Source organism: Orbicella franksi, chromosome 9 (assembly GCF_964199315.1).
Source record: "Orbicella franksi chromosome 9, jaOrbFran1.1, whole genome shotgun sequence".
NCBI classification, from domain to species: domain Eukaryota; kingdom Metazoa; phylum Cnidaria; class Anthozoa; order Scleractinia; family Merulinidae; genus Orbicella; species Orbicella franksi.
This window is the reverse complement of record NC_138153.1, coordinates 29,914,978-29,926,577: the sequence shown is the minus strand read 5'-3', so window position 1 is coordinate 29,926,577 and position 11,600 is coordinate 29,914,978. Positions and strand designations below refer to the sequence as shown.

The 11,600-nt window shown below is 39.7% G+C and overlaps 1 protein-coding gene across 1 annotated transcript; it reads right to left on the bottom strand.

Annotated features, from left to right (window-relative positions):
- Positions 1-634: 634 nt before the first annotated feature.
- LOC145496535 (calpain-15-like) lies at positions 635-11,539 on the bottom strand. Its single transcript, XM_081476228.1, has 14 exons — positions 10,684-11,539; positions 8,948-9,204; positions 8,372-8,586; positions 7,677-7,746; positions 7,054-7,167; positions 6,403-6,547; positions 5,905-5,986; positions 4,949-5,074; positions 4,121-4,273; positions 3,441-3,602; positions 2,851-3,020; positions 2,295-2,515; positions 1,946-2,124; positions 635-1,578 (listed from the first exon to the last, which is right to left on the bottom strand). The coding sequence occupies exons 1-14, from the start codon at positions 11,381-11,383 to the stop codon at positions 1,410-1,412; spliced, it is 2,763 nt and encodes a 920-aa protein (XP_081332354.1). The 5' UTR covers positions 11,384-11,539; the 3' UTR covers positions 635-1,409.
- Positions 11,540-11,600: the final 61 nt, after the last annotated feature.

The following is an 11,600-nucleotide window of genomic DNA, read 5'->3' as shown; positions in this document are numbered from 1 at the left end:
TGCAAAAATAAGAATCCTCGCTTCTCGCCACAAGCCCAGCCGGCTGAACTTCCAAGCGGTATCCGGGTTCGGCTGCCGTTAGGTGCCGAGTTGTTTTCCTTTTCTGAATAAACTTCATTGTAAACGAACGGGTAAACCATTCAGTTCAGTTTTGAAACAGATTTTTCGCGCTCGGGTAAAGTAGGGAACCAGATTTAAGACTCAGGTTGGCATTACTCCGATAATGGAGAAAGATAATACCTCATGTAACATATTTGTCTCAGTGTCATCTGTTAACTAGTCAAATTTATTATGAGAAGTGAGTACAGTATTGTAAAAATAACCGCCAAAATGATTAAGATTAAAAAGACTGAAGGCGACAACGACACTAAAACAAATGGCATCAGTTTTGACATACCACTGTATGTATAGGTCTGCTGTAAATATGTGACCCTCCATGTAATTTCTCTTCAGCATAGTACATAACCTAAAAATCCAGTGATCATTTTTCCTTCCTTTACGCAACAAAAAATAACACAATTTTCCATGCACAATAAAACTGGCATGCAGTCTAAAATTGTTATTGTGTACGCAACACACGCACAGTCGTCCCTTCAGCACCATGGCGTCACGTACTAGTTTGAAAGGGTCGTACAATGAGTTAAATAAAATTTATTCCACTAAAATGTCATTTAATACAACTTGCGATTAACACTTGCAATACTCAGTCAGTGGTTGGGACCTCTTCTTTTCATTCTTACTTCCTTGGCTTTGCACATCTCCCACAACTAATTAATATTTAAAATATAAAACGTTTCCATGTTTCCATCTACGTTTTAGCAACGCGAGTGGAAGTTTGTGAGAACGAGAAACACTGTGGGGCCACCAGCCACAGGCAAGTGTTCCCACAACTTTTTCTAGTTCTCCCAAACTTTCATGAGTGTCCCTATTTTAATTCATACATGTCATAGTCACAAAAAAATTGAATTGAGCCCTATTTCATATGGCTTCACGTAACTTAACACGGTTCACAACATGACTGTTACAATTTTTACATCTCTATTTCGTTTTTAGACGCTTCTGAAAAAATAAAACAATAAATAAAACGGAAAGAAGGCCAGCTTCCTTAGACCAAATTCCGTTTACATTCACCATCATAATGAATTGCGAATATCGAGGGAATTGTCACGATCTTCCAGTAAACCTATCGATTACATCGACAGAAAATTCACACAGTATTTCGAACATTTTGTCAGATATTCTGTCCACGGTTGTAGCAACAATTAGCTCTCACAGACAAGCTTTTGAACTAGAAAAGGACAGCTTTGTTATCTTCGGGATCAGTAACTTCGCCTGGTTAGAGACTTTCCCCAGCCTTGGCACATTTTACATGCGGGTGTTTTGAGTCCATGACGTCATCAACCCCTTTGTCATAAAGGCCGTGCGCTGTGTAATCCAAACAGTTCTGGTGTCAGCTGTGGCGTGTGATGAGCTCCGTATGCTCCAAAACCATTACCAGGCAAGATCCGAAAGCTGAGTTTATGAGACACGGCGAAACCGTCTGTTCCTTCCAGCTGCGTCAAAAGAACAAGTATCTGCCTAGAATGGGAACAATATTCCAATAATAGACTTATAAAACTGCACTCTAAAACCAAATATTGTGATTTGGGAAGCCCCCTCCTTCTCCTTCCCCGAGGAAAGAATAATGCAAACTTAACTAAAGTACAGCGCTTTTAGCCGAAAGGTAATTTTAATCCTAGTTGCAGTTTCCACGAGACAAACGTGGGTCATATTTCTTGCTTTCCTTTTGAATTTGAGGGGAACTTCATGGCAATTTTGGTAATTAGGGACGGAAATAGAGTTTATACTTATGTTCAACAAGTCTGAAGTTAGGCCAGTTCCTAGCGCCAGGATTACTTCAGCAGAATACAACATATTCAATAACTTGCCATAATTTTTAACTTACGTATGGAGGGGTGGAACACAGTCAGTGGTCATGAGCACTCCTCTGGATGACACCACGTTAAAGCTCTCTGAACAGTCACAGTCCACGAGCAAGTGGTGTTCAGGTCGGCGGTTTTCCGCTACAACTATCAATCCCGCAATTCCTTGCGCCATGTAGTAACACGTGACTCCGGGAATACCCTACGAACATGTGAACAATGTCATTACACATTGATAGAGTTTTCGGACATTGTGGAAAAGGGAAGACGGGGTCTCATTGAAAACTACTAACAGGGAGCAATTTCTCTGTGGCTTGAAGTCAGTCGAATCCGTTTACTAAAAGTCCTCGTGACGTGAACCCAGCAAATTACCTCATGTCGTTTTCCTTTTGACGTGGCCAATAACAAAAGCGTATCAGCCAAACAGAAGTCTACCATTGGGACTTGCTCCACCATGACCGCGCGAGAGCTGTGCACTGCCAGCACATAGTTTGGGAAAAGTTCTTCATCTACAAGTCCTTTGACGAATGAGGCTCCTGCTACTTCATTGCTTCTTGCTTCCAACGACTGCCAGTGATTGAACGCTGAACAAACTAAAGGACAACATCAACAGCTTAAATAACCAGTAAACAATGCTAATAAATCATTTGTCATGTGGTACTGGCCCAGTAGCCTGTGCAGTGTTGTTGTTTATGCTTATAGGACCAAATCAAATAAAGGAAAAAAAAAAAAAAACAATCAAAATATATCAAGTTTAGGTCGCACTGAAAGAAAATAAATTATCTGGAGATGTTTCTATCCAAAGATACCCGCCGCAGCATTTTACCTTCGGAATCAAACTTGTCCTAAAAATAGCACAATTCACCTTTATATGAAAGTTTTTAGCTTTGCCATGGCACAAGGGTACCTCTATGCACGAATTGCTTACCTATCATGTAAGTTCCTTCTTCCAGAATACCGTTACATGAAACATCAGACTTCACCTGTCTCCTGCTGTGACAGACGAGCGAGAGGGGTCTGGGACTCAGAGTCCCGGATGACGTGCGACAAACAATGATTGACAGGTCAAGCAGAGATTTCACACCTTCCGCCTTTCCCCTGAAAATAAATAAATAAATAAATAAATAAATAAATAAATAAATAAATAAATAAATAAATAAATAAATAAATAAATAAATAAAGAGATGAATATAGGGAGGGTCTCAAAGTCATGCATTTCAGAGATCAGCTTGTTTTTTTATAATAGGAGATAATTCGTTAGGTCTTTGAAATAAGTTTAACGAAAGGGTCGATTCCAGTGGGTATATTTATTGGTTACAGTGCAGCTACAAATGCTGCAGGGCAAAATAGACTTCGTTTAACTGAAGATCTTGCAATGCTTGCAGAAATATTGCTGTAGCGAGGCAGATTCCTTGTACACCAAAAGACAAGGGGCGTGAGACTTTTAAAACTATAGTGTAAAACCACGCCATCAGCCCACGCAAGCTACACGCCTTGCACGCGCATAGAAAAACCAACCTGACTCCTTCTTGGAACAGGCAAAAGTCAACATCAGTGGTAGAAAACACATTCACCAAAGCAACCTTAGCTGGGGGACCTGCAAACGCCGGAAAACATCCATTGACACGGGCCTCGGCCCAGCCCTCCCTGAGCTTGCACACGTCCACACTGTCAAAGTACCTGTACATAAATGAAAAGAATTCCATTCTCTAGTAAGCGCTTTACAGCGTGCTTAGCAACTAAAATGAAGTGCGACAATACGCAAGGTTCTTCAGAGGCCGATCTATGTATCGATAAAATTACTTGAAGATTCATTTAATAGATTTCCCCGCTTTTCTAGGCAAACGAGTGTTGTGAAACTTTGTACAGTCCTTAGCCGTAATCTGCAAAAAGACAACGTGAAATAGCAAAGTTCTGTGTATTTTGAAGAAGCTGAAGGTGAAGTTCGAGGGCTAATTTTCCATTTATTTTGGAATTTCAACTCTGTCGTTACATGTTAGGTTTGCATGAACATCTTTTTAGACCGATAGACGACAAAAGTACTAAACAGGCCTACAAAATTGCGACATTCAAAGGCGAGATATAAATCCATATTTTTACAGGCCTTGTACTCGGCGTCGCAGTTGTCATTGCTTAAGCTCCATATTTTCGAACCTCATGGAAACATGATAAACATCTATGCGGAGAATGGCACTTACTTCATGAAGTCCTCAAGGGACATCCAAAAGACTCCTTCCTCAGACCCATGGGCCATGAGCTCATATCTCAACTCAGGGGTCCACAGAGGGGATGCATCAGACCAGTCACCAGTCCACGAGAAGCGACCCCAAGGGTTACGAAGGCGAACGAGTCTGTGGCATAATATATTACAGGTTCAGTAATCATGTCAAACCTTATTGAAGTTTTAGTCACGCTTTGTTTTCAACCTTGGACTACATGTGGAATTTCCCTAATAGATCACGTTTGTGGAAATAAAAACTGGATAAGTTGAAATCAGAATTGGATTGCGCCTTAACGAAATAGAAAAGAAAGAAAAACTGAGCAAAAAAAAAAAAAAAAGAAAAGAAAAAAAAAATATCCAGCCGCGTAGAAATTGGAGACAAGGCGCGCGTGGAAAAAGTAAGGACTCTGCACGTGACCTTTTTTACTGGGGCATCTTAGCTGTACGCATGAACTTAAAAAAAAAGACCTTACCTTGATTCTCTTCAGTCAGATATAAACTTAACACGTAACATTGCATTGCAACGCATTTTAATTTTGCGTGATTTTGATCATTTCGTTGAATCTTGATAAGTTTTAATAGTTTTTAAAACTTAAACCATTATTTTTTAATGCATGTCAAAGAAGCGACGCGACGCTAATGCGCGACTCTTTTAAACTTGCAATACATCTCCATTTTAGCCAAATGTGCTTTTTTTAGATTTCATTTAGTCTCGTTCTTCGGCAGAAATCTTGCAAGTGCAAGAGACAAAGTGCTCTGTACAGCAAATGTACTACATGTAGACGATGGAACATGACTAGCTAACCTTATGCCATGAACATCCTTTACATCAAGCACGGAGTAAGCGTGATGCGTTTGCAGACCAACTGCTGCAAAAACGGGTTCTTCTTCCGGTTTTGTATCTCCACCACAGGATGCCCCCATAAGAAACCTACCAGGTAAATTGCAATGATGAGGGTGCACTTCAAAGATGAAAATTGACATGAGAATATAAGCCCCGTCCAAACTACACCGAAGGAATTTGAAAACGGAGCTTTCACTCTTAAAACGCACCAAATATTTTCCGTCCACAACACGCCGGAGGAATTTAAAAACGTAACAATCACCAGTCATTTTGGGTTCGTGTTTGAGGAAATCACATGATTATCGGGACGCTACCGTTTTCGCCGGAAAAGCTCCGTTTTCAAAATGTTCTCCGTCCACACGAAAATGAAAAGCCGACGTTTTCAAATTCCTCCAGTTTCAAGAGCGTTTTCGAAAAGCTCCGTTTTCGTGACGGATTAGTGTGGACGGTAGGCCTAACCTTAGAAATAAGGCGGCGGTAGTGTGGACGCTGCTATAGAGTCCAACCCTTTGCTCTCCCCCAATCTCGTTCTGCAGACGCGCAACAACAACAACAACAACAGTTTATTTCTACTACTGTAAACAACTAAAAGAATTTACAAGATTTTAATTATAAATAAATAAATAAACAGTACAGTACATACAGTAGTGGGACACCCAAAACAACTAAAAAGCTGAACTAGTTGGGTGACCGTAATTATAATAATTAAAAATGTGAGAGTCAGGAAAGAGGCACAACAAATACATTGGTGCACATAAATATCATAAACTTGGTACAAGAGTAATACAAAACAAAACAAAATAAATAGATATAAACCATCAAAATATCAGAAAAGACTAATGAAAAAACTGGCACTGATGGGCAGTGGTCCAAATTCCTACATGCAATGATGAACCACGAATGGTTTTGCTACCTACCCAGCACTTCTACAGCTCAGAAGCTGTGCCCAGATCATGTCTTTATCTATAGGTTCTGTGTCGCTTGTGGGGTTTTGAGGCGCTGCATAAAAACAAAACAACCACATTAGGTCCACTGAACATGAACCAAAGATAACCTTGATATGTATATCGTACATTAAATGAAAAATATACTTCGATCTATCAATAGTTTTAATAACAATATAAAAAGCTGTTGAACAACTTTGCTCTGTCAGCGCCACAACCTTATAAGGCTTGTACCTCTTAAATTCTTATGAAGAACACCCTGACTTGCAAATCTGGGGCAGAAATTCTCTGATCAGCCCATTTTTCTACAAGGAGGCAACTTAACTTATTTATAGAAAACAACAACTTCTAAATTTTGTTGAGATTTTGTGCAAGCAAAACAAAGCAAGATATCACTAATTATGTATTTTTTTCCTTTTATGAAAATTTTCCCTTTTGAGGAAAACTAGTTAGAATCTGAAAGTCCCTTACCATGCAACATAAAACTCTGACATGGAGCTCCTGTCAAAGTAGCAAGGCCTTCTATGCAGCGACCAGCAGTAAGAGCCTGGTAACAACCATGAAGTTTGGCCATGGCCTTCTCAATTAATGGAACCCATAGCTGCCGACGACGAGCCTAAGGCAGAATAAGAAATTCAAGATATTTCTTTTCAAATATTACCTATTGTACGGCACTAATTCTGAAAGATTTACCTGTGAACAGGAAATCAAGAGTTTCAATGGAGAGACCTAATAAGCAAGCGCAGCCTCGGAAAATAAAGCTTAAAATACTGGGATGCATGTACATTGAACTTAAATTAGAGATCACAGGGAACAGCTGCATGCAAGCAACTAAGAGTATAAATTACTAATAAAATACTGGTCTATCGCAAGTCACCCACTATCCTGCCCTAACATCAGTTTTGACAGGTCACCGAAGCAAACTGCAACCGTACTCACCAAAATTGTGCCTGACCCTGATAAGCATTACTATTAATAGACATAATTTTATTAAGTAACAATGACTCAAAAATATTTACTACTAATCATGGAGTACTGTAATTTTCCACTTGGAGGGATGGTTTCTCATCCTCAAGTCATGTTCTAAAGTCTTATCGAGTTAACACATAGTTTATTATCTACCTGTGAATAAACAGGTTGTCCATGGCGATCACAAGGTAAGAGGTCATCAACCAAAATTACTGTCCATTTTCCATCTTTACAAAGTCGAACTTGGTATGCTCCCTCTGGATTGATCTACAGCAGTGAAACAGAGTACACTTACAAATTTAAAAGGCCATAAAAGATAAACAAATCTTGGGGTTGATGCAAGATCTTTGAGAAGGGGGTTCGAGATACAGACTGGCCAAGGCAAACCCCTGTGATCTGTAAACTGTTTAAAATTGAGGTCCTTGGAAATGGAATTTCTGCCATTCTGAGGCCTGTTGTTAATAATGTCTCATTTTCTTAATTTAGGGGCTTCAGCCGAACTCCCCAACCCCCTCCTAGATTTGCCCCTGAAGATCTGTCCCTTCCAGACTACCCCAAATTTCTTTAAATTTGCCATTAATTCTCAGAGTTTCACATCATTGTCATTACTTGTCATCCTTAAAAATTAGAGACAGTGAAGAGAAATTGAAAGCCGAACATCCATGGAAGTCCTAAGGTTGTATAACCCAGTGTTTGCACACTTTCCGTCTGTTAAATTTAGCTAAATATTCAAAGGAGAGAACAAAAACTGAAGTTTATAAATCTAGAACAGTTACCTCTCTTGTTATCACAATTTTTTCCAGGAGCTCAGGTCTTTCGCCCAAGACAGCCATAGCACTCAGAAACCTGAAACAATTATTAAAGAATGTTGAGTGGTAAATTTAGCAAAGACTTAAATTTAGGATGAGACCTGATTTTAAAATTACTGAAAAGAGTCAATTAACTTATCAATTAAAATTATTACTTAATTTGACTCCTTTATTTATTAGTTTCTGTTGTCATTACTGCTTACTCACCCAAGCAATAAAATAAATAAGTAAAATAAAACTAAATGTTTTAATTGACCACTCCCCCAATGAGGTTTTTTCAGGGCCAATTCAAGGCCATATTTGTATGAATTCTTGGAATAAGACTGGAACGAGCTTGCAACAGAGGCTCATGCGGGGGAATATCACTTAAAAGAGATTAATTCCATTTACATTTGAAAAGACTTCCTGCCTTAGCAGACAGTTGCAAGCTAGTTGCAGTCCAATACCGAGAAAACGAATATGGTCTATTATAAACAATTCTGTCTGCAAGGAGAAAGAAAGTTTAAACTTACAGCCAAGTGCCAATGGACTGTACTTTGAGCTGGTGTTTGTCAGGAAAACCACAGGGAGCAATGAAAAATTTGTCAGTCTACAAATTTTACCATGTGACAGAAGTAGACAGACAGTGCATTTCAACTGGTTTGTTTTTCTCAGTAACTTACCAGCAGTCACCCAGAACCCCTTGCATAATGTCATCGGGCCTTGGACTGCGGAAAACTGCCAGTGGAATTGAAGCTGTGCCACGCCCACCTCCAAATGAGGCGATGTGCTGAGGACGCCTCCATTCTGCTACGCGAGGGTGTTCAGAGAACCGTGGCTCCAGATAGAGAGACTTTTCAGCAGGTGGGAAGGAGTCATCTATAAACTGGATACTTTGCTGAATGTAAAAACAAATAGAACAGCATCACTTTAAATTGTTAAATAGACATTAGAGCAGTGTTCCTAAATATATATTATTTAATTCTCTGGCTAAAGTTGACAATAAATCAATTTAAAAGCTAATTAAAATTATTATAGCCAGTCACAAAATAGCATTATTTTTCCATGCTGCACTGGGTACATGTAGCTGATTTAATTCTGTTTGCGATCAAAATGTGTCACTTAATTTCCTGTTATGTTATGTTGGTTCTTAATTATTTGTAAATATCCCTTCATGAAAGTTGGTAAATTTTCACACAGCTGAGTTTCAAACATGAAAAGCTGTGCTATGATACCAATGAACCAGTATTTGTACGTACACTGTTACAGTATTGCACAATGTTGATCCACTGTTCTTTAGCCTGCTTCTCGTCACGCATTCTCCTGGACTCCACAGGTATACTTTTCTGGCGCTTCATTGTTTTACTGGGGCTGGTTGAGGGTGACGGTTGAGAGGCTTCTCCATGACTTGCACCGCTGTCTCTTTTTGAACCACATGCACTACACATAGCAACATTTGATGAATTGACAAGAGTACAAGTTGGACAAGACCAGCCAGGATCCACAACACCAGAACCTTTGAAGTTGGTTATTGAACTTATTACAATAATATTAAAACAAATGTAAAACTAATATTCCTTTCACTGAGTTCTTCACGTAGGAAGTTGTTGGTGTCCGTCTGTCTCGGGAGACAAGGAAGTAGAGAATTAGTAATTCTCTGGTTATAAGATCGTCAGGTTGTACTCAATTAAATTTTATCTTTTAAGTTGTCAAAATAGCAGTACAGTTAATAATAAATTTTATGATAAAGACAGGAGTGTTTTACTCGAAAATACACCAGTTGAAAAATTCACATGAAACTACAGCCAGGACAAAAGTGGCGTATTTTCCATATCCTCACCAGTGGGGATGTTGATGATGTCATTTCCTGCTTTTTCAGGTTGTTTGTGCAAACTTTCAGTTTTTCTATTTAATAAATATAAAATTACACGGCGGCTTGAAAATATGAATTTTATTTTCACATGTTGAGAATAATATTCTACGACCTGGATATAAAATTGGTATCTCCATAGCACTGTGTAATATCCTCTAGTATGTTTACCACCAAGAAAAGTAAAATAACTGGAAAAGCGTATATTCCCTTAATTGTAAAACTGATCACTGGAGCTAGCACTCAGCAACACCACAGATGTAACCAGTGTTCCAGGTAAGCAAGGGGTCTCAGGTCAAAAACCCGACAAGGTCAGCAATATAACACAACAAATTAATAGAGAATTTTTGATGATTTGGTGGGAGCATTGGAAATTGACCAGTTGGAATTCCTCATTGGCACCATACCTTGAAAACTTATCTGGAACCCTGATGTAACATATTCAACACAACGTAACATGGCTGCACACAGCTGTCAAACCACACTAATTCAAAAGCTGCTCCTCTGTTATACCTAACTTGTCAGTCAGGTTTGGAACATGACTAGCTCAGCTCCATTTCGACCAGACCATTGGCCATTCCATTTAATATCTCTCCTATTGAGGAGCTTTCAATTTTAACCCCTCAGAAAAGTAAGCTATTTACCCCCCAATTGCAAGAGAGGAAGTTCAAAGTGCGGACACCCTTCTGTCTTCAGAATTTATTAAAAGATCAGAGGTGCCGATACAGTTACCCATTCAGAGACGACCTTTAAAGACTCCCCCCTCCCTTTCAGATTTCCCAGGTCCTCAATAGAGTGGGGGAGGGGGTGTGCAGATAAAAGATGGAATGGCCCCATATTGGCAGGCTTCAGAATTTATTAAAAGATCAGAGGTGCCAACACAGTTGCCCCTCAGAGAAGACCGTTTAAGACTCCCCTCTCCCTTTCAGATTTCCTATGTCCTCAATGGAGGAGGGGAGGGGAGGGGAGTGTGGATAAAAGATGGAATGGCTCCATATTTGCAGGCTGCATTAAGACAACTGCTACACCAAGTTCAGCCAGCTGGGTTATAATCATAATTGACTAACAAAATATTGAAAAGCGATATTACATAACTTCTTATCTACAAAGGAGTAAGCGAAATACCTGTTGAATCAGAAGTTTCTCCTAAATTGCTGCGGTTAGGTCCAACATCACGAGCCCTTCCGCAAACCTCGCAGACTGAATTAGAAGCTTTGTTATCTAAAGTACAGCCAGAGCAACTCCAGTGGCTGTCATCAATATCTTTAGACACATGAGGTACAGAGGATTTGGGAAATGGTCTCGGTTTAAAACCTTCTTCAGGACACGGAGAATGACAAACTGTGCAATACACTCCGACATTGTCGTATAATAAACTTTGGCATTTGGGACATTTGAGAACCTCCGGGCTTTGTTGAGCAATAACTGGATGTAATTCAAGTGACAAATCAGGGTAGAGCCTTTCCTTGGGAGAAGATCCGCGACTTGCGGAAGAATCTGCCATAACTAGCGAGGGATCGAGCTGACAAGCAGAGCAGATGCTAGCTGTCCATGGATTTGTCAACGTGCACCGAGGACATGTCCATTGTTTTCCATTGTGATCACAGTTACGAGGAGATTTTATCCTGTCCGATCCACAATGATTGCAAAGAACTACCGTCTGTGGATTGCGAGAACCACAAACTTTACGCGTCCATGCACTAACAGTTGGCTGTTTACGATAACCACAAGCAGAACAGGTGGGATTTCGTCCTGTGTTTATCAATGTACATTGCTTGCAGGTCCAACTTTGTTCCGTGGAAAAATTCACTCCCATTGCTTCCATCTGTGAGTTAAACGTCTACTATAGTACATGACTATCGACTGATATCGACAATATAATAGCACCAAAGCTTGCAATTAATACTACAAATTACAAGGTAGATTTCCCTTCGATTACTACCGGCTGTATGCAGTAAGTCCCATAAATAGTTCGCGGTCAGCAGTGATTTTCAGCCACTCTGAGAACTGAAAATTACTTTACCAAGTGGGGTAGTGACACG

Bases quoted from the DNA above. Each gene is read 5' to 3' on its own strand.
- LOC145496535 (XM_081476228.1), bottom strand. From the start codon at position 11,383: ATGGAAGCAATGGGAGTGAATTTTTCCACGGAACAAAGTTGGACCTGC. The intron at 5,987-6,402 runs GTAAGGGACTTT...GTTTTTATGCAG, and splicing joins TCAGAGTTTTATGTTGCATG to CGCCTCAAAACCCCACAAGC. The intron at 1,579-1,945 runs GTAAGTTAAAAA...TTCCCATTCTAG, and splicing joins TGTGTTCCACCCCTCCATAC to GCAGATACTTGTTCTTTTGA.